This window comes from Phyllostomus hastatus, unplaced genomic scaffold (assembly GCF_019186645.2).
Source record: "Phyllostomus hastatus isolate PE091 unplaced genomic scaffold, TTU_PhHast_1.1 phas_contig_29, whole genome shotgun sequence".
In the NCBI taxonomy this organism is placed as follows: Eukaryota; Metazoa; Chordata; class Mammalia; order Chiroptera; family Phyllostomidae; genus Phyllostomus; species Phyllostomus hastatus.
The window spans coordinates 39,470,873-39,498,746 of record NW_025333835.1 but is presented as its reverse complement, the minus strand read 5'-3'; the positions used below and the strand labels follow the sequence as shown (position 1 = coordinate 39,498,746).

Here is a 27,874-nt window from a genome sequence, read left to right as displayed (position 1 = left end):
GGCAGAAAACTGTGCTTTCATTTCAAAGGGAAAGAAATTAACTGGTAGTCATAGAGATTGTTAAATTGTTCAAATTCAGTGTAATTTTAATTAAGGGTATAATATACCCAAATTGGTTTTAAATGTTAATTTATTATAGTAAGGACACTTAACATGAGATTTACCCTCCTAACAGATTTTTGGGTGCACGATACGGTACTGTCACCGACAGGCTCAGCTTATGGTCTTCACTGTGTCCCAGTTCCCCTATGAGGGTTTATGAAAAACCCAAAACGCTTGAATTATTCTGATAACTAAGCTAGAGCCAACTGAAATGGAAATGAAAAGGCAGAAAGATCAAACTCATACTCACCATTTTTGCTTCTGGTTACAAGGCTCTAGACATACAAAGGAATTTGTAAATTAAAACCCCAAACAATATAGTCTGATGAAACCATCATATCTTTAAAACAACTGGCTCGTTGTTTGGAGAAACCTAATTGGTTGTGTAGTAGAAGAAAGAGGTGACTAATTTTAAATTTTTCCTGAAACTGTGAATAGAGAAAAGCTATAGTCAGGGTAAAGTAGGAGGCTGAAGCAATTACCCAGAGAGTTCCTTTTTCAAAATCTACATGGAAGAGGAGGGTTTATTCGCTAACACACTGTAATAAATTTATAACATAATTCAGTAGTTAGCAATTCCACTTACCCCTTCCTATTGGTACTTTGTGGATAGGCCTTTGTATCGTGAGTACATTTGATTTTTATGGAGTGAATTGCTGCTATATACGTACTTTGAGGCCAAACTCAACCACTTTAACCTTGTGAGTTCTACACTGCAGAAGAATACTAACTAAAATGATAAAGTGATTTATTTCAGTGACTAATGAAAGTATTTTCGTACCTGGGAACTGAGACCTGAGTTTACATGACATAATCAGATGTGGTTCAAGTATTTTACGACCTTAAGGTTCTCATCTGCTAATTTTACATCAAGATAATTGGCAAAGCAACATTAACAGCACTTAATATTTCAGGGATATAAATTGCTTATAGTACTATAAATATTGTAAATTGAACTGAAAATAACCAAGAGGTATTTCTCTGAAATTGAGATTTTCGTTTTTTAGAGTAAAATTTGACTTTTAAAACACATGAAAAATTGTGTTTACTATGTTTACAACTGTATTCTCCAAGGAAATTGCTTTGATGCTATATATCATCTGATGCCCTGACACACACTTAAATGGACCAGAATTACCATTTCTAAGGAGTCCAACTTTAAAAGACACACACACTTGCCCAAAACAAAAATGGCAGGTCTTTCAAACAGGAAACTTTACATATAAGAATTCATAATAAAGTTACTATCATAATGGAATAACTAACTAAAGCAGATGAATAAGAAAGATGCTATTGTATAATTATATCACTGGAAGATTTAGTAACTTCGTCTTCGAATTAATATTTCAGAGGAAATGTGAAGCTGAAAATTTGGCCTTTGCATGAGTGGATTAATGGTGATTAAGACTTCTTAAATAATCTAATTCTTGACCTAAAAGGAAACTCTCATTACTTTTCAACATTCTAATTAAGACCAGGAGCAGATATAAAAATGAGATGACTTTTACAACCAGCTTCTCCCCCTCACGTCCTGAGGAATGACCTCAGTGACAGGAAGCGGCCGTGCGGCCATCAGTCCCAGAGAACAACTCACCAGCCGGTCCAAGCTCGTGCCTGCTGCGGTTGTCGGTCTTTCCTCGGGGTTGTACGGCCTGAACCGTGTGTTAAAATTTTCCGGAGCAGAGCGGGCGGATCTGAGGGCTGGGGCAGGTTTGGGTTGGCCACATCCCTGAAAGACCTGGAAGACACAGTGAGAAGTCAGAACAGGTGCACAGTGAGTTTCTGCCTCAGATCGAGATGCCGAGGCATGTGATGTAACGGTTTTCACGCTTCTCTTGAAAACCTGACTTCAGTGGACTCTGATGTTGACACGTGAACAAACCCAACCACGAATCGGACAGAAAGAATTACCTGGACACGTACAGAGTGACTGACGATACGCCTACACTCTTATTTTCAACAAACGCAATCAGTCCTCATTATCCATGGATTCCGTCTTTGTGAATTTGCTCCCTCACTGAAATTCATGTGTAAGCCCCATATAGATTCCTGTGCATTACTGCAGGCATGAGCAGAGTGACAGAATTTACAGTTGCCCTGCATGCATGTCCTCAGCGGAGTCTGAACACGGTGATGCTCTGCCTTTGACTTGGTTACCATCCGCTGTTGCTTCCCCATCACAGAGCTTGTGTTAAAGTAACCCTTATTTTACTTAATAATGGCCTCATAGCACGCCAGCAGTGATTCGAATATGGCAATTCAGATACGCTAAAGAGAAGCCATAAAGTACTTCCTGGAAGTGAAAAGGCATGTACGTGTAAGCAAAAGCACAGTATCCATCGGATTAGGTACCTCTCTGAGGTTTCAGGAGTCCACGGGGGGTGCTGGAACATACGCCCCATGGATGAGGGAGGACTATTGCATTGAAAACGCTTCTTTCGAAAGCAGTTGTAATAGTTACTTCATACAATGCTTGCAGGATTAAAGGAACTGTGTCCCCGACCTTTTTATGTACTTGAATTTGGTATTCAATAAACATCCATTTGGGATTCTTGTTAGGGTGACAAATGTCTTTCATGTGTAGCCTATAGGGCCAAATAACTTGGGTGACCCCCCTCCTCCGTGCATAATAAAAACCCCTCTTGGAGGAATTCTTTGAAAACACCCCCTTGCGCAATGGTGTGGAGACGGGACGAGCAAGTGTGGGTGAAGTCCACAGGATGACAGCTTCCTCGAATTCTGTGGCTGACAGCTGCTCATGTCACAATTAGGCTTGCTGGGGGAAATCAAACATTGAATTAGAATGATCTTAGGGATGACTCTGTCATCGTTTTCCGGTGATCTCACTCCCGGTGCTGTGGGGAGACGTGCGTGGCTGTTTTTAGAAGCTTCGTGATCTCTGCGGGCTATTGAGGGAGAATGCCTTTACCAGAATTGCAGGAAACATAGTAACATTTTCGGGAAATGTTGATGATGTTTAATTTTACATTTCCCCCATCTCTACATAGGAGATGATTCTATTCCTATATATCTTTTTTTTTCAGTACACTCTTTGGGACTATTTATGTCGGCTAATTCCTACGTTACGTGTGTATGTTTAGAATGCATCCCTTCTGGTTTTGTAATTCGATTCCGTGTTGTTTAACTTTAAAATAAGCATTTTATCATCAGGCACATTATGGGATCCCACGGAAGTGCACAGAGAGCTCTCTCCAGTGCCATTCCCAATGACAAATGCCGTCTCCTGACACAATTCATTTAGTTTTGTCACCGCAGGTAATTTCGTGTTGTATTCAAAGTTCTCCTTCAACTTGGCATTTTGCAGAGCAGGAACACTTTGTCTGGGCATTCTGGGAGGCCGGGCTTAACCCACTATTGATTCTTCTGCTCTCACACGGTTTCTGAAGTCGATGGCGTAAACCAGTCGACTGAAGATGGAGGCCCTGTTCTCCCTCGGGCCTCCGTCACTTGCTAGGGCCAAGGTCACAGCTGGTGGCTGACATTAACATCTCCAAAACTCCGGTGTCCTGTGGCGGGTGCCAGTGCAGGTTGCTTCAAAGAGGGCAGCGGACTTTTAAAAAGTAGAAAGCCTCAGGCAAAACAACAGGAGGGCCTGGCCAGGATTTCTTGAAGCCAGGAACTGAAAGAGTTAACAGACCTTGTGAATTCGCCCTTCAGGGGAAAAATCTGCCTGGCTGGTTTAAGTGAAATCAAAGGAACAAGAAATGCCCTGAAAGAATATTAGTGTTCTAGGGGATATTTCATCAAAATAGAAAACCTCACTGCTTGTTTGATTTTCTTTCCTTTTTTCGGGGGGAGGGGGGATTGATTTTGACAACAAAATACAGATTATGTCATATAGCCTTGTAGCTTTTTGTCATTTATATCAGGTTTGCGTTTTGAAGACGACTTCAGTGTAGAAATCGCTGCTGGGTCTAGGATCCAAACTGAAGAAAACGCTGACACATGATTGCGGAAACAACAATTAACTCCACAGTTGGGTGGGGACTCCCACAAAAATCCGTCACCCTGCGTCCAATAGGAATTTTGAGGGTCCTTCAACAGAGGTTCTTTTACACCCTTAGGAAAAGGGGCTTGTCAGAAGAGAAGACTCTTTAGTGTGGAAATGCCAAGGTGAGGGATCAAACACTCTTTTTCAGAATTTTACAAAACCTAGAGGGAACAGTGGAGAAGGGGACTGGAGCGCCCGCTTGCCCTGTGTTTGCCTGGGCGTGATTCAAAGCTCCTGTGTGATTCCCGTGCAGAGAATGCATCTGAAGCAACACGCATCTGTTGTATAACTCGGAGGACTTAGGAAGTGAAAATTAATAATCTCACTTTCAATGCATGCAATCTGTTAGCTGGGCAACATATGAAGGCACGGGGTTCACATGGTGGGAGACCAAAGGGCTTCTGGTGCAGAACCCAGGGCTGTCTCCGACACCTGGCTGAGCGTGCGGCAGCAGCAGTACAGTTCAAGTTCCCTGGCCCTTGAGACCCAGGGCTGCATTGCTGTAAAATACCAACGAGCCTCTTCCCTGGATGTCTGGGTACCTCCACTTTTCTACTCGGAGTAAGAGAAGAAACGGAAGGGGAACAGTGTGGCGGAAGGGGCCTTCGGTTAAATGAGTGTCTGCAGGTCAAGGTTCTCTGCAGAGCGTTCAGGCCTGGAGAGGCCGGTCTGCACCATCAGCCTAACGACGGCACCTGAAGGCCTGAAACTGGCTGCATTCACCAAGGGCGAGGGAAGGCTGCAGACAGGCGGCAGACGGGCTGAGGACGGCCTGGTGCCGCGCCTACATTCAGAGGACCCTCCCTGAGCCTCCATGGACTGCTTTGCCTGACAGGAACAAGAACATTATTTACCACCCAGATAGTCTCTGATGATAAAATGCCACACACAAAGCGGGAAAACCAAAGTCAGTGTCTTGGAAAGCAGGTGCTTGATAATAAGGAGTTAATTATGCCATTCTACGATCTGTTCTTTCTAGAAGTTTTGGTTTCTGAATAATAAGATTTGAAGGAGATAGAAACGTATCTGGGTGGATGTTTCTTAAACATTTTCCACAAAAAATGTTATTTCCAGGGGCTAACAGCTATTACATAGAAAATAGAGCCATGCATCCAAGTTAAATGAGGTCTCTTGGCTGGGCTTCATGATACTAACATGTGTACTGACTTGTCAAAAGGAAAGTCATTTGTGGTGTCTTCCAGAATCATGTGGCCACGGTTTCCCCAGGAGGTGCCCCCAAGACAGCTGTTCTGGGAAGCACACCTTGGGGGCCACCTTGGGGGGGGGTCCTCCAGCTGGCCAAGAGAAGAAGTGACTCCGATATAATTGCATCTACTTACAGGATTTTTGGAGTCATTCCACCCACCACTACCTTTAGTTCGAGAGAAGAAATACTATTTTAAGACAGTCAAGGTTGCTTCTTTACAACAGAAGTTTCTAGAGAATATGGCTTTAGGCTCAGCCACCTCATTATTAGCTCTACTTCTTGAAGAAATGAAATTAGTATTACCTCCTTCCTGCCTCCTTCCAAGAGATGTTGAAAGGGATAATTAGATAATTCGGAAAAGCGTTTGGAAGTCCGACGGTACAGCATTGCTACAGATGTACGAAGGAATTATCCTTCCCACCTAGCGGACTAGCAAAACCTGTACATTTCTGGACGGTATCTGGTGCTTGAATCCTCCCTCTTAAAAGGATTACTGAGATCGTGTCTCAGAAGTCCGTGGGCGTCCCGAGATGAAAGGAGCTGGCATTAGAGACAGAAAGTGCTGAGAGAAGAAATGATTAGAAGCGACAAGGGAGAGAGGGAGGTGTGTGGATCTCAGGGTCCAACGCCGTGGCTTAGGTTTCTAAGACGAGTATTTTTTTCCTTGAAGAACGTCGCAGCATCTTAACATATCCCCTTAAAATAAACTAACACAGTGTGTACTTTTTCAGAGGCCTCCCTAACTTTATACCGATAACTCTGTCTTTTTTATCTTCTGCAGTTTGATTATATTTTCACAAAAGTCATTATCAGCAGCCTGAGGAGAAGTGGCTGCGAATCCATCCTGTCTCAGCTCTGGCGGCTTTAAAAATATCCCATCCCCTCAGGTTCTACTCAGTGGGCCTTTTTTTTTAAAAAAAAATTTAATGGTGGGAAAGTTGTTGCTAGTCCCATACATTGTTTGAAAATTTGCAAACAGAACTCTAATCTTTTACATTAATGCAGGTGGCAGTTAGCTACCTGGATTTAATTGATGTTTCGAGAATAAGAATCTTTTATTTACTTATTGGGCTCTGATGTGCAGTGCGGTGTTAATGAGTGAACTATTTGTTAGATGACTGGCCGCCCGGGGAATGCAAACCTATCTGGTTTGTTCCCAGGGGAGCAGGAGGCATCCTGTCCGCACCGGCTCTGCATAGATTTGCCCAAGCGCGGCCATTATTTTCACGAGAGACAGCTGTGGTGTGATAGGAAGGTCATGAACCACAGTTTAAAAGCTTGGAGTTCTAACTTGGGTCTTTTTCCTCACACCTGTGTGACCTTGGGGTAACACGTTCTCCCCAATTCTCAAGGCTGTTGTGAAGATAAACTAACAGGATGTTTAAAACATACACTGAGAAAATGAGTTACCAAGATGTCGTATCTGAAGTGATCTATAATTAGACAGGACAATAACAGATAACAAATCTTGGATTTTGCACAGTTGCAGCATGAATAATTTAAGCTCCACGAAGAATAGGATCTTATGCATTTTGCTTTATCCCAGAACCTGTAAGAGGTCTCACCACACAATATGTGTTTGCGGAAAAAAAAATTGGGAATGAAAGGCTATGAATAAATAAAAATTGTATAACTTCTCCCTTTGGCAAACATTGATTGAAGGCAATTAGGAGGTAGATTTCTGTAATGAGAAGGAAAGATAGGAAAGGAAAGCAAATTAACACCTCCCGAGTGCCTCCCAGACCAGACAGCCGGCACGCTGTGTGTTTTAGACACCTATCGCAGTGCATCGGTTACCGCTCCAACATCAGTTTAACTCTCCTTCCGCGGGCTTCGGGAAATACAACGAATCATGCAGCTACATAAAAATAAAACATCATTTGGAATTTCCCTTACTCCATTTCTGTGCCAGCCTAACACAAAACCCAATCAATAGCTTTAAGCTGGTAACTAGATTAAGCTGATTATTTGGTAACAGTTATTCGCTGGGCCTGAGGAGGTGGTTAGAGAGCAGAAGAAGACTAGGTGAGCCAGAGTCCGGCTTGGCTCTCTCCTCGGTGGCGGCCAAGTCACGGGCCATGGGTTCTGGAGGTGACTGGGCTCCATCTCAGGCAATGGCTGTTCTTCACAGCAAGGTGGATGGCAGCCTAGGCTGCATGTGAAGCCCCGTCCCCGATTCCCCACGCTGTCAAACTGGTCAGCCGCAGCCCCTCATGTGGCAGTGGCTGTAGGTAGCACAGCCCTGGTTATCCCTAACTGTGTAGGGTCAGCACAGAGCTGGTGGCCCCTCCCCAAAGAGGGGGTGAAATGTGAGGATGTAAATGGGTGTACAAAGGGACGGCCACACATCATGAGTATATAGATGGGAAGTTGCATTTTCAAAAAACCATTTCAGGAAAAGCAGTAGCAAGAAGAGCTCCATCATCACCGCGACGCAGGATTAAAGTGGCACCTGGAGCCTCACCTCACACATTTTTTTTCTGGTTTCTAGCAGTACTCTGCTCATGCCCTCTGAAGTCCTTTCCTGAGTGCAAATTTAAAGTATTTTAATAATGCCTTTTTTCTTTAGCTGTAAAATCATTATACTGATAACACAAACATTTTAAATATCAGGTTTCTCATGTTTATTTTTACTTTTTTTAGCTTGCTAATTTTCCTTAGGGATTGCCTTTGAAGAACCCAGGTTTCACCCCTATGTCTCAGAACAATCTCTCCTCTTCTTTCCCCTTCCCTTCGCTCCCCTCTCTCTTCCTCTCTCGTTCTCTTCCTCTCTTTTCCTTTGCTCCCTGATTCACGCTCTTCTTTCCGTAAAGGTTGATGACAGTGGCCCCTTGGCCAAGTCCTCTGGCGAACTCTGCATCCCCGGATGGGTTCAGGAGTCCGTGAAGAGAGTTCCAGGTGACACTGGGTCAAGTCGGGTCACCAGTTTCAGTGCTGGCTGCTTTTCACTGGCTTTCATTCTCCAAAGCCAGCTACCACTGTCCAAATTCTTAAGGTTTTTAAAAATCTACTCTGATGCTTAGGCAGCTTGGTTCCAGAATATCTGTCAGATGTGTTGCACACTTCTTAAAACCGTTTGTTTTTGCATTCCCTAAATAACAGAACACTGGGATATTTCCTCCCAAATGGTGAGTGGTTACAAGAAACCGAACCAAGCACATGCTGAGTGTGGAGGGAAAGCAACCCTAATCCTGTTGGCCTAGCTAAATGATGATTTCATACGCTCTTTGTTTATAAGATCTGAAGCAAATCTTTAGGATCGCTTGGCAAAATTTACATAAATGTGTAAATTTGACCATTCTGGTTCTGTGTCATTCATTCAACCTGCCATTCAACAAATCTTTGTTGAGTGTCACTAAGGGTAGATATAGGTGCTGGGGGTTTGCCAACTGGACGTGTTCCTGTTCTCACGAGGTGCGGACAAGAAACCAGGCGATGACAACAGAACGTAAGAGCTGTGGCGGGAGCGCCCACGAGGGACAACTGGCCCAGACTGGACAATCAGAGAAGGCTTCCTTCCTACCTCAGCGCGGGTGTGCAGGGCTGGTCCTCACTGGCTCACAGGGCCACCTGTCACATTTCCAGGAATTTTGTGAGCCAGTCATTACACACAGCAGTCGTGTCAAACCTCATTACTTTCTAATTATTTACTATTATATATGCTCTGTGGCTATTTCTGCCAATTATATCCTGGGGTTATTTATGCACAATTATATCACGTATGATACTCTGTGTTCAGTGATGCAATGTTGGAAGCTTGAAATCACCACAGAAATGGGCAAACGTTGCAAAGTCGCATGTTTTCTGCACAGAGAGCTGGTTGTGCAGACGTGTGCTGGTGCACTATTAATACGCTTAACTTTCTTCATGAGTGGTTTTCATTTGACGCATTTCATGCTAAGCATTTTACATGGATTATATCATTGTACTCTGAAATGACTCTATGAATGAGTAGTACTAGCACCCTCAGTTTGTAGAAGAAAATTTTGATTTTATTTACTTTTTTAAATTTTTGCTTTTTAGTTACAGTGGATAATCGATATTATTTTAGTTTCAGGTGAACAGCAGAATGATTCAATCATTTACAAAGGGCCGCACCAAAGATTTCAAGGAGCACCCTCATTAATTATTTCACTTTAATGTGAAGTAATTGAGTTCAGGCAGATGAATAACTTGCCCCAAGTTACAACCAGTGAAAACCAGATCCCAGGTCTGTCCGATGTCCAGATCTGATCTTGTCACCTTTCTGCTATTTTCAAGAATGCTAGACTAACTTCAAGTACATTTTAAGGTATTTTCTACTCCTTGTTATTGCAGTCTCTGTGGCATTACACTTTCATGTTCTGAATTCAGTTCAGCAAAATGTGCTGTTTCTTCCCTGTGCAAAAGGAAATGTTAAGATCGCTCTCTGTAAAATGTAAGAAGGAGCAAGATGAAGTTCCTGTCCTCCAATACTTTGCAATCCCGGGAAAGAGGAGGTGGGTATGAGAGTACCCACACCGCACCACAAGGAACAATGTTTACCGCCTAAGGAAGGACACGCGTAATACAGGAGCTCGAAGAAAGGAAAAAAACATGTTACGGGAATAAATGCGTATTTATTTGAACTAAATTCTAACCAATATCCTTAACTAACAGAGGATACTTTTTCCATATGAATTCCCAAGATATTATTTATACCTGAATATTTTGAAAGAAAAAAGATCCGGAGAAAAGAAATCTATCTGGAGGCTGGAAACAGACACCCAATCATTAGTGAAAAGATGTTAATAATGTAAATGGCTAGAGCAGGGAAGGGGCATGCGCATTACCTCTTCCTCTACAGATGAGGAAACTAAGACCTGACAGCTCCAGGCAGAAATTAGGGTATTCTTTTTTTTTTGTTGTTCTCTTAGGCTTCTTCCATCTTTATTTGAGCTGTAGATTCAGAAAGCATTATCTGGAGAAAATTAAGTACCTGAAGGCCATCTTGCTCTTCTTTAATGGGCTCTGCCCTCATTTGCAGTAAGTATTAATAGAAGGGGTGGTTTCAATTGGAATTTAGTGAGCCTTCCTTCTTAATTTAGATTATATCTGCCAGGCCAATTTTTTCTTCGATTATCTTTAAAATTACTCCTCATATAGTTAAATTATGCTGAGTGAGATCAGTTTCATCTTCCCTGATAGGGTGAGAGGGAGATTACCAACATGTCTGAAATTCACAGGCAGAGACTCAAGAGTTTTTCTTTTTTCTTTCTTCTTCCTTCTCTTGAAAACTTTCTGAACATCTGTGGCATTCTTTGATTTGGGTGGGTAAAAGAAGTGGTGGAATCATGAGGGTGCATTCCTGTCTGATGAATGAAGTTGGTAAATGTAATAAGCTTAGCTGGGGGGCTTGAAGAACTAGCAGCTTGTGTTTCTCATCTGTAGGTTCCCTGCAGTACGTTTTAGGCAACAAACCTCTCTGAGATGACTGGTCCCTTCAATGCTACAGTATACCTGGTCCTGGTGGGAAGACACTTACTGAGGAAACAGTGGCATACTGGGAAAATCTTTTCCTTTGGAACAGACAGTTCTGGGCTGCAGTCCCTGATCGGCTGCTTGTTAGTTTCAACAGCTCAGATAAACTACTTAATCTCTTTAAATCCAACATTCTTTGCCTGTAAAACCAGGAAGTGAATGCTTTACAAGACTGCAGTGAGCATTTAAAATAAATATGTAAGGCATGTAGCAAAAGATTGACAAGAGGGCTGAGAATCTGTTTTATCCTCTACTGTATTTCCCGTGCTTGGTAAATGGTAGAGTAGTTGTTGAATGAATATAGTAGGTGCTCAACTAATGTTAGGCATGATGCTTATCATTGTTACCTGTTACCTAAAAAGAGCCAACAAATTTTTAATATGCTATTCTCCACAGTCTTTAAACATGTATTGCACATATTATATGATGTGATATACACATATATAATATCATATTGTACAAAGGATATACAAATCAAGAATTTGAAACGAGTGCTGTAATGCTATTATCGACCTACTAAACTTGGTTACCAAGACTGGTTAGCCAGTGTATGTTTTTAAAAGGAATGCCAGTGTGCCCTATCCCTAACAACCTAGCTACGGGCTAAATAGGAGAGGGAAAAAGACGGGACAATGCCTGTAAAAACAGGTCTAAGACAACAGGGGAGCAGGAACCTACATGCTGGCAATGGGTCTTTTCATCAGTCTGTCGATATCGCTAATGCATGATCTCCGTGACGAAGGACAAAAGGGGTGCTTTCTGCATAAAACAAAGCTACCATTAGATCTGATGAGCCTCAGTGCATTAGGGGAAGGGGGTTTCACATGTCACACTGTGGTGTGCTCATCTTTTGCCTTCAGGTACAAGAAGGGAGAAAAAAGTACACTCTTATTTTTGTACTATTGATAGTACTTCCGTACTATCAACACTCTAGGAAAGACTGCAAGCAATGAATGAAGATCTGTGTGAGAGAAATATTTCACTAGCATTTAGCATGGTGGGAAGTTCCAGGTAGAGTTGTAAAGAGAATCAGACAGAAGGACCACCTCTCTTTCCTTACCTTCTTCATGACCTTTCTCATACTACTCCATCTATTCAGCAAATACCTGCTGGACCCTGCCCTTGCATGAGACTGGTTTTGTAGGAACCCGCATCCTTGGGATGCAGAGAGGAAGAATGTGGGTTCTGCAGCCAGGTACCCTTCGATATACTTTTCACACACCGAGAAATTGCTGTAAATTCCTTAACTTTTCTAAGCCTTGGTTTCCTTCTCTCTGGAAAAGAAGGGGGGAGACCTGTCTCATCACAAGCGTTGTTATATCACATAACAGAAACCACGCAAAGCGCAGCACAGTCCCGGGCAGTAGCACTCAATGAGTATGAGCCGGCAGTTGTAAGCATTGCTGCTTTTCTGAAAACGGCTCTGGGCATCACTGCTACCCACAACTGCTGTAATAAGGCAGATGATTTTCCAAAGAGAAGTTGTCGATCATATCCTGGAGTAAAAAGTCTTGTTGATTTGTAAGGCTTACAGCTCTCAGGACATCTGGCCTGCAATTAGCAAACAGTCCCTGGTCTCACTCGAAGCTCACCTATTAGAAGTCAACCAAGCCTCTGGTGACGCAAACACTTCAGCGGCAGTCTGAAAACCCAGAACTTCACATCTGATGAGACTATTCATCCACAGTAACTGAGGGCTCCTTTGAAAAAGGAGAAGTTCAACTGTGCAGTTCTTAGCTGGAAGGTAGATTTCAGCCTAAGTGCCTGCATAACTTCACGGACGTGGTTTATAGGGGAAACAGAACCACGTATTTCCAACTTCTATTCCCTTGAAGAAATCAGACCTCCTTCAGAACATGTCCATTCCATCAGCAAATTCTCTTGGTGTTTTCCTGGTCAAAGTGGCCAAATTCTAGCCACCTTTGACCTCTCCACTACATGAAAGGCTGGCGTCCGGCCCCCTTCCACACCCTCTCCCCGATCAGACCCTGTCTCCTGCCCCACCCCCGTTTCCAAAAACAGAGCCCGGGCCTCCTCCTCTCTGTCTTCCCTCACTCACCCCATCCCCTCTTCTCCACGTCAGGACTACCAGACCCACTTTAAAAATATTTCTAGCTCATTTGACACTTTTTGTATTACTGTGTTATGACCCTCCTACCGTATCCTGTTGTTCTCTTACACGTCCGATATTAGTTCTACTCTTGATTTGGACAATTCTTGCAAAGAAATGCTCCTTCCTCCCTCCCTTCCTTCCTTCCTTCCTTCCTTCCTTCCTTCCTTCCTATTTTTACAATCTTTTTAATTGTATGTTTTCCATTACCATTTGTCCCACCTCTAGCTTCTCACTGTGTCTTTTTAAAAGCACAGTCCTCGTTAATTACTATCATAGCCATACTGTCATAATGTAGTTGGGCAAATTCCTCCAAAGTGTGCCATCCATATTCTGGTAATACAGAGGGTCCATGTAACCTCTTAAAGAACTTTTAACAGAATAATTGGACTTGAACACATACATGCACACGCCGATGTAAACCTCGGCTTCTAAGAAGTGTGGGGTGCTCTCAAGGTGCAGGCTGTTTTGTGCATGAGCTTTTCCTCATGCCTTTTCTCTAGAGCAGTTTTGAACACCAGCAACCTTAGCATGGGGTCACTCAAGCACTGCTGGGCTATTTGGACTCTCAAACAACATTAATTCATTTGTAGGCAAGAGACTTGAGAGGAAGAGATGGCTGCTATTTTTTGCAGGAAAGGCAGAAAACAGCTTTCCGTGGAGCCACCAAATGCGCTATTTCCCCCGTGGGTGGTGGCAGTCGGAGCATCTTTCCTTACGCAGGGCATCCCGAGCTCCTCGAACCCAGACCCAGGCCAGTGAAACTCTCAGCCCACCCATCTCCAGAGGAGAGAGATGCAGAGGCTCAGCCAGACTCCTTCCTACCCCACGTTCTACTAGTTCCCCCTGAAAAGCCCAAGTCTGCTTTGATTCATAACCAGCCAAGAGATCTAGCTGGATTCTCTCCCCACCCCTTCCCTCCTCCTGGATCACGTTTAAAATCTCTTTCAGAGAGGGTTTTAAGAACCAAAGTGAGCTAAGTACAACTCTTTGCCTGACCTATATTTGTGGGGAGGAACGTTCTGTAAAAATGCAAGCACTCAGTCACGGGGTCTCGAAGACGGACACCGATCTGGTTCGAGTTTCCTGACAAGGGGACTGGCCAGAAGAACAGAAGGGCATTATGCAGCCATCAGCGTGGGTGGAAAGGGGTGATGAAGGAAAGGCTGGGGACCCACTGCAAACGTCTCAGTTTCACGTGAGGTGGGTCCCATCTACCCTCAGGCGGGTGGGGACAAGTGCAAACCGTGCACCTGGGCACTGCGCTCTGCAGCTGCAAGCCCCAAAGCTCTGTCCCGTGATTTATGAACACGAACTACTTTTTTTCCTTTCACGTGTGCTTGACTTCATACAAAGGAGCATTTTCCCCCGAAGATACATTACTGAAGGTTACACCACGGTCTTAGAAAAGGAATGTTTAATTATTTACACTTGAACATATAGAACATGGGCCTGGTTTGCACAGCTGAAGGTGTAATGAGAGGTTCCTCAAGAGGACAGGGTAAGAGTGTGCAGACACTTCAAACGTTACAAAAAACCTCCCCCATCCCTCTCGATTGCTCACAAATGTGAAGGATTAGTCGATATATTTGGGGCTTTCTGAAACTTTTTAGCAGCCAATCATTTCTTCATGATTGAGTAGCTGTGAACTACAAGATCGCTTCCTTTCTCAATGCCATTTTGTTAGACATTTTTAATGAAGCAGCAAATTTGTAGCTTGACAGGCAAGGCTTACTGGCAACGTATTAGAATTTATAATCCCAGCTGACATATCTAGTTACTTCATTTTTAGATGACTGCACGTTCCCTATTAGTAGACATATGATGAATGCAAATACCTTTGCAGACACCTGCATGCTGTTTTCTTGCATGTTCATAATGGCTTCGGAGATCTTGACGTCGATAGGGTCCATGACCGACTCGATGTTGAATGGTCCTTCCAGTCGTTCTGCCACCAAGAGCATCGCATCTGTGGAAATGCAGAGGCATGATTTATTTGGCAACTGGGAGCTCTAGGTTCTTAACGCATGTTTAAACATCCCTACTGTGACTGGTTGAAAAATACGCATTTGTTCAGATTTTTTTTTCTTTTATATGGTCTAAAATGGAGCGAATGACAAAATGTTCAAGAAGTCTTCTATTTCATTTGAAGATTTAAAATCATTTGACATGTATAGAAGCTTGCCTGAAAGTGAGAAAATTAGTTCAAGTTAAGAGAGTCAGAGAATTGAATAGATCTATGCTACATGAAATTAATGATGATATTTAAAAAAAACCCAAACCAATGTAAGTTTGGGGATCAATGACGTTTCAAAGATGGAGCCTAACCTCTTCTGGAGTGTGGGGCAAACTGATAACAGTGGAGAAATGCCAATTTGCGGCTGTGGATGCACAAATGTCAAGGCCAAAACTCAAGCATGTCTGCGAGTCTGAAGCATTTCTGGATTTCCCGAGAAGAGCTGACCTGTCCCCACTTTGTGCCGTCACTCTATCTCACACGCCCTTCTGTTTCTGCTCTTCACCCCCCTTGGGGACAGGGAAACTTATCTTACTTGGTTTTGTCTATTCGAGGTTCATTATGGCGCCTATCACATTGTGAGCTCTCAAAACATGTCTCTGATGTTGTGGTGCATGAAGTTGTAGCGAACTGCAGTATCGCTCGGGAAGCTTTAGTTTTCTGGAGAAGATGGAAATAGTGATCTGGAGGCCAGAGCCGTGCCTTGGGTTCTGGTCCTTGCTCTGCGAGTACCTAGCGAAACAGCTATGGGGCAAATCTCTGAGCTTAGTGGGCCATAGAGCAGAGAAGTGTATGAAAGGGACTGGGGCTGAGGAGTCTCTCGGGGTCCCCCGTGAGAAGCACGTGGCCATGCCTAGGCCACATCTGTTCTCAGTATCCAGGGATAGTGGGGCAACTTCTCTCCACCAGGATCGTAGAATAGAACTTCCCATGACGGTGAGAACGTGGCTATTGAAACCTGAAATGTGGCTAGTGTGACTGAAGACTTAAATTGTGAATAAGTTCATTTGTGTTTAATTAATGTAAATATAATTTTAATATCCACTCGAGACCATGGCTACCACATCAGCTAGCACGGCCTAGACTTTTCGCACACAGACCCAACGGTTCACATGGTCTTCAACTGTGACCTGGTGATCACAAGCTCTCAGGAGCCCATCTTAAAACACTTCCCATTTTCCAAAAATAATATATGCTTAATAGCAAACACAAAATATAGAAAAGAAAAAGGAAGGCAAGAAACATACCCATAATCCCTCTTTCTAGAGTAACATTATAAGCAATTTGGCATATGCCCTATGTTTTTCCCCCTCTGTGCAAGAATATTATAAGCATGCAACTAGAAATACATCATATAATCTGCTTTTTAAACGTAGTATATTATTCATGTAAAACACTATTTATAGTAGCTATTTTATAGTACTAGGGTAAGGAAAGCAAATTTTATTTTTACTACATCTCCAACCAAGCTCAACTAATGTCCAACATCAAAATATTTTCAGAGTTATAAGTAGTTATGAGTGAGGAACATGGGAAACCACTTAAGACAGATAATTTTTTTTCCATAAGAAAGGTACAGCAGTCTCTGAGAAGCAAAGAGAGTACAATTTTTATTCATTTTTATGATTTTTAAAAATTTAATCGATATTGTCTTTTTTTTAACATTCCCTTTTGGTTCCCTTCTACCCCACTTCCCCCAGCAGCCACCACACTGTTGCCCATGTCCGTGAGCCCATTTTCCTTTTTGCTCAACCCCTCCACCCCTCAGACTTGCCCCTCCCACAAGCTGTCATCCTGCTCTCCATCTATGAGTCTGTCCCGTTTTCCCTTGTTAGTTCAGTTTGTTCATTAGTGTCCCATCCTTGTGAGCGGCAGCAACTTTTTACTAGGCTTTCTCAGCAGAGCCCATAACAGTTCTTACTCCACCCCCAGTGGGATGCGTGAGCATCCAGAGCAGCCCGTGGAGCATCGGGGAGGTCCCTCTGCCCCAGCGCCGTCCCCAGTTCTCTATCTCATGCTATTCTCAGTGTGAGATTCTGATGCATACAGAGAGGCTACGACTGTGAGTTCGCACACAGGGTGGGTATGGCAGCAGCTCAACCAGAAGATGCCGTGCAAAGTGAGGAGTTAGGGCAAAAGCATTTGCCCTATGGCCACAGGGCCTTGCGGTACAACATTACAGCACACTGAATGCACCCCAGCTGTCCTCAGATGAGGACTGTATTTCCCCCAGGATGGGAGCTCGAGAGGATTTTGAATGAGTTTGAAACAAGGGAAAGATTCTGATTTTTGCCTAAGTCTCTGACTTTGTAAAGAGTAAGGGTTCTGCTGACACTTGAGCTAGATATGACCCCTGAACTTCGGGTGGCATTGGAATGAAAACTATCTTGCTGCAGGGACTTCTGGGTGTTTATACTCCTCTAGGATAGAATTATTAAATATGATTACCTATGGTCAAACATGTGTTTGTAACTTCTCAAGAAAAAGACACAGTAACTGTGTGTGGTGATGGAGGTGTTAACTAACTTTGTGTGATAACTATTTTGCAATATATAAATGTATGAAATCAGTATATTGTATACTTTACATAACATTATATGTCAATTATATTTCAGTAAAGCTGAAAAAAAGAGAAAACTTAATTGAAATAAGGTCAACTTTAATAGATATCACTGTTTGTTACGTGCCAGGGAGTGTCACTATGTCCGTACAAGTCAGAGGTGGTGGGGTGTAGGAGCAGCCCATGCTTGCCCCATTCATGGAGTTCAGACATTTTCTGAAGTGACAAATTAAATTTTATTTTATTTTTTAAATTTCATTTTAATTGTTGTTGCAGTACAATTTTCTTTTACTCCCATCCCAACCCACCCACCCAGCCCTCCCCTCCTCCCTCCCATTTCCACCTACCCCTAGTTTTTGTCCATGTGTCCTTTATACTCGTTCCTGTAAACCCTCCCCCTTTCCCCCTGAAATTCCCCTGAATTCCCTCTCCTCTCTTCTCTGAACTCTGTCAGTCTGTTCTTTATTTCAGTGTCTTTGGTTATATTTTGCTTATTTCTTTGTTTTGTTGTTTAGGTTCCTGTTAAAGGTGAGATCATATGGTATTTGTCTTTCACTGCCTGGCTTATTTCGCTTAGCATAATGCTCCCCAGCTCCATCCATGCTGTTGCAAAATAGGAGTAGGAGTAGGAGCTCCTTCTTTCTTTCTGCTGCATAGAATTCCATTGTGTAAATGTACCATAGTTTTTTGAGGTGACAAATTAAATTTTAAACATTGTATGTTTTCTTTGAGGGGAACTTGAATTAAGATAATAACATGCCATTTCAAAGTTCTCATGAAATCTGCGTCCCAATAATCTACTCTTTGAAACCTGAAACTGATAAGCACAATACATGTTATTGTTTTATCAGAACTTCAGAGCCCCCAACTGCCTTTCTTTTCTTTAGAAGCAAGGCTCACCGTCTCTTACACCTGCAGTACCACCGTGTTAACCTAACTGAGGTATTTTCCCTGCTGAGAAGCACACGAATGAATAAAAAAATCAAGCCATGTTACAAGCACCCCTGGTACACCCATTCACTGACACCCAGTTACTCATTAAAAAGAAAAAAAACCTGCTTTGGTGTTTATATACAGGTCATTTATGCCTATGGCACGGATGTAATTAGAGGGTTCTGCTTTCTCTGGTGGCTTGCGGGAGACGGCCGCACGGGGCGCACACGTCCTTTGCTTTCACTCAAACTGATGAACTAAAATGCTTGTGAGATCTTGGACAGGAACGTGTTCCGGGAGAGGCCCGGAAAGACACTGTAGTGGGGACTGGTGCGACACACAACAGCGGGCCACCCTGACCCGCATAACTGGAAGAGAGAACTTGAACTTCCCTACTTGGAAGGCTGATGCACTTTTTTAGAGTTTACTTTTTAAAAAAAATTGGTTTCGAGTTTTCAGGCAATTCTATAGCTAAGATGTTTCCATTTTTTCGAATTCTGATTCATAAAACTACCACGCAGAGAGAATAGTTTCCCTCTTGGGACTACATCGCTGATTTTGTACATGGATCTCTCTGCGCTGGAATTGCTTCTCTGACATTGCCAACAGAGCTGTCTTTCAAAAATGCAAATCTGATGAGGTCACTGCCTTGCTTGAAAGGTTTCCGTTGCCTTTAGGATAAAGTCTGAAGCTCACAGCCTGGAATGAGAAAGGCCCTTCATAAGCTGATTCCTGTCTCTCTTAGCAGCCTTGCCTACCTCCACCCCTGGTGCTCCTGCCTCCTACACAGGGACTTTCTCCTTGAAGCTCCATCATAACTCCTTAAATAACAATGAAGTAGTCACTGAGGTTCCCCCAAACACCCAGTCCAACCTACAGCTGAAGGCAGGCAAGCCATTCTAGACACGGCCTGGGTCTCGTTGGATCTGCTCAAGAATGCCCAAGGGTTCAAATTGAAAAAGACATTCATGATGAGACTCCACCCCTTGCTCCTATAGATTTACTTCTCATAACTCAACGTGCCCCATGATTTCCTGCTGTTACAAATAATGCGATGACAATTGTCCTTGCTATTAACTCATTTAACACATGTGCAAATAAATCTGTTGGATACAGTGTTAGAAGTGAAACCGCTGGGTCAAAGGTATGAGCCTCTAAAATTCTGATATAAGTGTCCACGTTCTCCCAGTAGAGTCTGTACCTGTTTGAACTCCCAGCAGCAATATAGGGTAGTGCCTGGTTCTCTGAGTCTCAGACTTTTGGTGTTCAGCTCAAATGCCTGGATCATTGCCAGTTTGATATGGTAAGAAATGGGCATCTCGGTGTGGTGTCCACATCGAGTTTCTCTCATTATAAGCAAGGCTGAACTGCCTTTAATATGTTCAAAAGCTATTGTTTTTTATTTTCATAGGCATTGTCTTTATTCACTTATTTTTCTGTTGGGCTATTAGTTTTTTTCATATTGATGTAAGAAATAGCTTTTTAAAATACAGTAAGATCCCAGCTCTTCTGTGACATGAATGGCCATTTTTCCTGTGTTGTTATTTATCTTTTAATTTTGTTCCATAACGTATTTTTACTATGTAAAAATTTTAAAAAATTATAGTCAAACTTACCAATGATTTGTTTAGATTTTCTTGGTCTTATGTCCTATTTAAACAGGCTTTCTCTTTTCTAAGTTCACCTCGACGACCTTATATACTGCCACTGACATTTTCAGTCACCAGCTTCCTCGCTGTTTCTTGAATACAGGCCAGGCACCCTCCTGTCCCAGGCTTTTGCACTCACCATTTGTTCCTTTTTCCGTAGACACTCTCTCCCTAGCATTTCTGTGTCTCTCTTATCTCCTGGTCTCTCCCCAAATTCCAGTTCTCAGAAAACCTCCTCTACCTATCCTACAAACTCCCAGACACTCTTATCTGACTGGTTTAACCTCCACAGCACTTAGTACTTGCTGAACCATTACATGTATATTTGCTCTGGTCTCTCTTCTGCCCACTGTTACGTAGCTGTGGGAGGGCAGGGGACTTTGTCTTTGTTGGTCACTTTTGTAGCCCCAACCCCTAGAACAATATTTGAATCCTCAGAGTAGTTAAAGGAACATTTCAAGATGAATTACTGGAATGCATTTGAAAAGGATAGGTGGGGGCAGGCAAAGAGGGGGGCAGAAATGGGGCATCTGTAATAGTTCAACAATATAAAATAAAAAATAATTTCCTTTAGTAACAACAAAAAGTAACGTCCTCCCCTTCTTCCTGCCTAACACTCCCCTGCCTCGCCTCTGCAGCGCCCAGCAGCGCATGCGCCTGAAAACCTTCACTATCGCCGGCCTCCCGGATAAACGGGCCCTCGGCAGGTTTTCCTGCGCTGCCAGGTGGATGAAGAGTGTCAGTGGGAATGTAGAATCTTATTGTACTTTTTTATTAGATAGAAATAACTTTCTAGATCCTTTAGCTTGACATTGAAAAGGATGGCCGGTTTTTCCTTCTGTCAGAGGTCACTGCTAGGTTAATCTAAAAAAAATAAAAATAAAAAACAAAGATGGTGTTGACATTTTTGACTTCACTATAGTAATTCCTGCTGTTTCTCAACACTCCATATTTGTGCTAATTTTCAAAACAATCTGTGATAAGCGTCGTTTTTGTTTTTTCCCTGTAATTTGTCTACATTCGCTGAACATCAAGTTGATGATCACCTTTTTTTTTTTTCATTTTGCCAACTCTGTAAGGTGTTTAGGTTAAAAAAAATCAAGCCATGACAGAAATTATATATCTAGCTAAAGAAATCATAAACCACAAAGCAAGGTGAACAACAGAAAATGGAAGTGAGCCAATTAAATGCAATTTAAAACAGTGCACAGGTAGCAGCTTCAAAAATAAAACGGGGCTTGAATAATTACAGGAATGAAAGAACTTCATCCAAACGAAAGAGAACTTAATGGAAATGATAACTGTTTACTTTGAAACCAAATCCAGGAAGAGAAAGAGACAAGAAATATACAAACTAATTTAATTCTGAAATCAGTGCAAACAAAGAGGCTCATTCTGCCTCAAGGTTGTAAAAGAAAACACAAATTGTGGGGAAATTCATTCATTAGTCCTGGCACAGTACAGAAATTGGGGTCTATAGGACTCATTTTCAGACCCATCCTCCCTCCTTCCCTCCCTCCCTCTGTCCTTCCCTCCCATGTTCCTCCCTCTCTCCCTCACTTCCTTCTTTCTTTTTTACCCTCACCCAAGGGCATGCTTATTGATTGCAGAGAGAGGGGGAGGGAGGAAGAGAGAAAGGGAGAGAAACATCGATGTGAGAAAGAAACATCGATCGCTTGCCTCTCTTAATGGGCCTCGACCCCAGGCACCGAACCTGCAACCTAGGCATGTGCCCTGACCAGGAATCAAACCAGCGACCTTCGGGTTGACAGGATGACACTCCAGCCAGCTGAGCCACACCAGCCAGGGCAGATGTTGGTTTCTGCTTAGTAGATGGCAGCACTGCATTTCATAAAAACATAATATATTCACATAGCATCATCCCTCTGCTATATCGGTATCTTTGGGACGTGTAGTTATATCACCGGCAGAAAGAGTGGGCCTTGTAAATCATGAATTTGAGGGACATCAAAGTGTGTACTCCTCCCCGTAACCCTTTATTTAAATTTTTATTGCGGATTCTTCATATGAGTAATTTTTTTATGTCATTTGTAGCTAGGAATGTTGGAATAACTTATATCAACCTGTCAGGATTTGCCTTGATGATGTATCAGAATTTAAGGGGTAAGATGTTCTTTAAGATCTTTGGAGAGAAGAACCTCATCTCTATCTTTACACCCTCAGTGCCTCCCACAGGGTTTGGGCATCTAGTGGACTGATGGAGGCCAACCCGGTGGCTTTACGGCGGAGAAAGCCAGCACTCAAGGAAGGAAAGCAAATCCTGTAACGTGAATGGCAGCCCCTGGACCGACCCCCTTGTCCTCTCTCACTCCATCCTCTATGACAAGCACCTACATTGCTCAGACAGTACCAGAATGCTTACTCAGTATTTTATCAATTACTAAATTCCAAGCGCTTCACCGCTTATAAAGAGAACCGTAAAGGAGAAAGCACGGATAAGAGAAATAAAGCACGTTTGTCCTATCTGAGATTTTTCTCATTCCTTCTTCACTGCAATTAAGCTTTAAGCCTCCCTTAGGGACCTGGCGGCACTTTCTATGTGGGCCCCCGGATCCTGAGTTGCCCTTGACGAATTTATGAAAGCACTCACATTCCTCCTTCCTCCTTATTAACCTGCGTGTCACACCTGAGTTACTTTGAATCCCTCACCAGCGTGGATGGTCTTGACCGCCTTGCGGAGAGGTAGTGCAGGGGCCAGGCGGGATCAGGAGCCGTGTGTGCATCAGGCTCGGAAGCCTAGTGCCACCGCTCACAGGCTCTGGGACCTCGCGGCACGTAGTTAACCTTTGTGACCCTCGGTGTCCCTTCTCATTACGGGGGCTCTTCCCACACCACTGTGAGCATTAAACGCAACACCAGGCACGTGGCTTAGCAAATGCTCATCATTGTATCATGGTTATTTTATCTTGAGAGGAGGGCTCCTTTCCTTCCCCAACAGCATTAATATTGCAGGTTTGATTTCAGCATCCGTGGGGTCGTGGGTCCTCACTAACAGAGGACAATATCTAGTCCCCCCTTTACTTTAGAGAGAAGCTCCCTGAGTCACAGTGACATGACGGGGCTAGGGATTTGGCAGGGCCCAAGTGGCATGGGTGTGTCTGTTGCCCAGTCCTCTTCCAGGCGGTGGTCTTTCCACTCTGTCATACTCCCGCCTTCCTTACAATCAGCCGCTGTATCGTTCAGAAACGGGGTCAGCTCAAACGTTACAGGTCTCAGTGAGCCAAACCAGTCTAAGCTTTTTGCCAGTATATTGCAGTTAAAGCAATTCTATTTCTCCCTCCTTTACCCTAAAAGTTAATAAAGCAAATCACCTAGAGACCATTTGTTCCTATAGTACAAGGGCTTGCAACCTATCGGCATGAATCACAATAAAAATAAATAAATAAGTGAAAAGTCAGAATTCCCTCATGGGTCTGAAACGGAGTGATTAGTGAACAATTCAGCAAGCAGCGGGAGCCTGGTTCTCCCACCCTTGTGGGTCCTGGTATTATTAAAAAATATATATTTTTTATTATCCTGTTGTTCAGTGCCATGTGAACCAGTAGGAGACATAAAAAAAGGGCAGTATGTCCTGTATCATGGGTCACCAGACCCAACAAAAAGAGAAAGCTGGATTATTAAAGAAAAACAAAAAATGCAATTTAGGAGGTGATGACTTTGTTTGTCTCATCTCTGATTGGCCCTGTGGAATGCTTTTTTGCAGCATTTCCAAAGCGGGTACGGCTCTAACAGCTTTAGAACATAATGATTCATTTTGTTTTTACAGCACTACTTTGTAGCGGGTCATACTACTATCTCCTTGAATGGCTGTGGGGACTCAGACCCCAGAGGCGAAACAGCTTGCCCAAGGTCTTGTAGCTTTCACATGGTTGGAGTAGGTCCTGTTCAGAGTAAGGCAGAACTAGCAACAGTGGATTGCTTGAACTTGGCATTCTAGCCGAGGAGACCTACTTGACTCTCAGGCAGATGAGCTAGAGCATGCCTGTGAGCTGCTAAGGAGGAGGAGGTGGGGGAATCCTTGTTCCGGGGCATCGAAAGTGTATTCTCTGGCCCTGCTCTTTGCAGAGGTTGCGTTACACAAACAGGTGCTGCTGGGAGCTCCAGGCTTAAGCTCCCTTCCTGCAAGTCGTTGAGCTCCCCCTTTCTCCTTCTGGGCTGTCTCTTAGGTTCAGACTCCTCTGAAGAGGAGCCTCGCTGATGATGACAGTGAGGTGGGATATTCTGTTCTTAGAACTTGCTTATGATTGAGGAAGGGATGTTTGACAATAAAATTAAAGATAACCCCATTTATTTGGTTTTCAGAAAGCTATAAGTACTTTCTTGGTAGATTCCAGAACATATTAGCTGAGTTGGAAGGGAAGTTTTTTAGGTGATAGTTACTTCCTTTCAATCATAAATCTACTCTGGAGCCCGGATCTCTCTCTAAGCCGGGGCAGGGATATTCAACTGCTCATTGGACATTTCTGTGGGTGTTTATGTAGGTAGGCCATGCAAAATTGGGAAAATACAAAACAGAAATGAAAAGGGAGAGAATAAAAGTCACCTACAATTGACCATGACAGACATCACCATGGACATCCTTTTTGTTGACCACCTGCTATTCCGTGTCCTCAGTGCAGTGTAAGTGTTTGCGATCCTTCTTTTCTAGTTCTTCATAGGTTCTTCTTTATAGGTTCGTACCAGATTTTGCATTGCTATAAAATAAATCTGGTTCCTATCTCTGATTTGTCCGCATTTCTGACGATCAACTTAGGATTTCTTTACATTTATTTTTTCTTTAAAGTTACTTATTCATTTAAAAACTAAGCAAAATGAACACACATTTTTGTGAGTAAGTACAAATAGTTTAAAACTTTAGTAGGGAGCAACGCTCTTAATATAGACAGATACATGAATGCAGGAGAATACAGGTCTGATTCTGCAATTTAATACACCTCCTACATTTAAAAAGCAGATAGTCAAGCAACCATTGTATTTTAAATATAAGCTTTCACAATTAAAAAAAAGTTTCCCCATGCAATTGCAAAGGGGTTTCAATGCAGCAAACAGAAACGCAGCTTCTCGTACTGCCTTCATCAGAATCCAAGCATGTGACATTGATTTCACTAATTCCCATCAGTAAGCTTCAAGGTTTGGGTTCACAGGTACCTCGTGTGTGTCCTAGTTCCAAGGCCACGGGGATCTGTAGCTCTCGGAGGGAGCGTGCTGAAGCACCTGGGACCAATAGGAAAAGCAGATGGGTGGCTGGCAGAGAAAGCAAAGAGACAGCAGGTGGAGGCCACTGATCCGGGAGTCAGGCCCAGGCACGGGGTAAAATTGGACAGAGGTGTCCAGGGTGTTCAGTAAGTGCCAGGGTGAAGGACATGGCTGCACAGATAAGAAAAACGAGGGGGGTTCGAAGAGGAGGCAGCCCACGGAAGCAAACCAAGCTGTGCAGGCTGGGTGGGGGGGTGTGGACTGGAGAGGACCTTCAGCAAAGTGTAAGGGATGGAGAGGTGTGTGCCCTGCCACAGAAATACTTGGCTTTTACTTTTAGCACCATTCTCAAGAATGTTTCTCCCCAAAACAATGTTCAGGAAAGAGAAAAATGGGTGTGAAAAGGTAGGCTTTAAAGAACCAATAGGAACCCATCGATGATTCTTGAAAACCCAGTAATGGGAAAATGGGTCAGAGTCCCCAAATCCACCCTAACGTTACAATGCACCCTAACGCAGCAGAGCTTTGAAGTACGGGGGTAGTATTACCAAGGCGTGTGCAGCACCAGGACATTATGAGTAGATAAGGAAAGATTTAGGAATAGTTACTTAGACGATTCGTAGGTACTCATTGACGCGGATTTGAAGGCAAACATGTCGCCCAGCTGTTGAAGAGCCACCAGCTAACACTCACTTCCCCGGTCCCTGCAGGGAAGTGATCCAGGCAGGATCCCACTTAATCCTCCGACTCTGAGAGGTAGATGCTTTCTTAGTCTCATTTGAAGAAAACGAACCAACTTCTTCCAGCAAGAGGCTCCACATTGAGAATGGACCTGATGTTGATCCAGATCCCTGAGATGTCCATTTCTAAGCTTTTAATCATTACTGTCTTTGCCTGTAAACATTTAAAAAGATTTTTAAATATCCATATTCAAAAGGCAATGTGAAAGACCCAGAAATGCTTGTAGGATTCATCAAAACATTGTCAAGGAATTTGAGAGAAGCTCCTCAGTCAGGTAAGTCTGTGTTACTTGGTCCAATAAAACATGCAATGTCAAAGGTCTTTATGTATTCCTGGAAGAATTTCCTCTTATTTCCTTTGAGTACCTACATAAGCTTTTAAGATAACAGAACAGACAAAATGTTGACTCACTTTTAATAAAAATAGGAAAAAATTGAGGGTATCTACTATTTGATGATAGAGTCAACAGTCCAAAAATTGATTCCCAGACCCTTCCTGTTTGTATCCTTACTTAGGTTCTGGAGACATGTGTTGAGTCATTTTTGCTAATACACTGAATTAACCTTAAGATACTTTTGGGTATTTAAAGATCAATAATAACACTGTTTTCAAAAGCAAACATGTACCTTGAAAACAAGCTAAGGGATTTTTCTAAGAAAGGGAACAGTAGCTTTGAGGCTACTAAAAGGCAATGAATGGGGCTGATTTTTAAGAAAAATCCATGGGATATATTCCAGAAACAACTGGGCAGTGAATCTACAGACATCAAATGTATTGCCTGCTATACTTTTCAAAAATGTGGCTGTCTTTTAAATGCTGCGGATAATCACACTCAATACGTTCGTGAAAATGACTTCATTCACAGCCTATGAAGCTCTGAATTCTGTAGTTAGGACACATCTGCCTACTCTAAACACCTCTTGGAACTGTCACGGGGAATTGAACTAGATGCAAGACGCGCCGGAGGATGCCTCATGCAATTACTTCCTATTCTTCCCGACGGATCAGAATCTTAGATCTAGGTTTGCAGTTCAGCATCGCCACTGGCCTCTCTACTGTTAGCTGCCTAACTTCATCTGTCTTTAATTTTTGGTTTCCCTCAGATTTCTTCTACACGCATTCCCCGATGCCTTCAGGAAATAGGCCCATTTGGAATCCATCACATAAATAAGCTGCAAAGGAGAAAGACCCCTTCGTTTTGAAAATGCCACACCACACAACAGCGGAAAGGAAGGTTCATTGAGTGATACTGGCCTGCGTTTCTGCAGGGGCCCCCTGGAAGGGCTTTTTTCCCAGAGCACTTAACATAACAACACCGCCCCACTCTCCACGGAACAGCCGGCACCTTTAGAGTGGCACACCAAGCTGTCTTTCAGGATCCAGTGACACTTGAGATGGGATGAGAAATGAAGAGGAATTCTGGGTCGGGCAGCAATGGTAGGGGAATTTAAGCAGGTAGAATGAAATTACTTAGTTGGAATTGGGTCAGAACTCTTAAGACTAACAACAGCTATTCTGATCGTAGAATATTCTGAGAAAGGCTACTGGATATTTATTGAATAAACCCATTGTGGCAGAAAGGTGTATCTATTGTATACATCTATCTATATTGTATATATCTATGTCTTTTTCTTCACTTATATTTATGATGTACAAGTCTTATGTATATTTAATTTTTTTGGACCCAGAAAATGTTCATTTGTTCTTCAAAACTTACATGTGACTATACACTTACCAAAACCATTCCATGTACATCCAAGCTACACACTACATCAATAAGCCAAATCACATGTTCAGAAGCCAGTGATTTCTAAACTGCCACAAAAT

General features: G+C 43.0%; 1 protein-coding gene across 2 annotated transcripts in view; it reads right to left on the bottom strand.

Annotated features, from left to right (window-relative positions):
* GPC6 (glypican 6) overlaps window positions 1-27,874 on the bottom strand; it is a 1,006,549-nt gene that overhangs the window by 89,690 nt on the left and 888,985 nt on the right. For both annotated transcript variants that reach the window (XM_045839077.1, XM_045839078.1), the window contains exons 5-6: window positions 14,769-14,899; window positions 1,697-1,840 (exon numbers count right to left, since the gene is read on the bottom strand). In XM_045839077.1, the coding sequence (XP_045695033.1) occupies window positions 1,697-1,840; window positions 14,769-14,899 (275 nt within the window). The remainder of the gene's footprint in view (window positions 1-1,696; window positions 1,841-14,768; window positions 14,900-27,874) is intronic.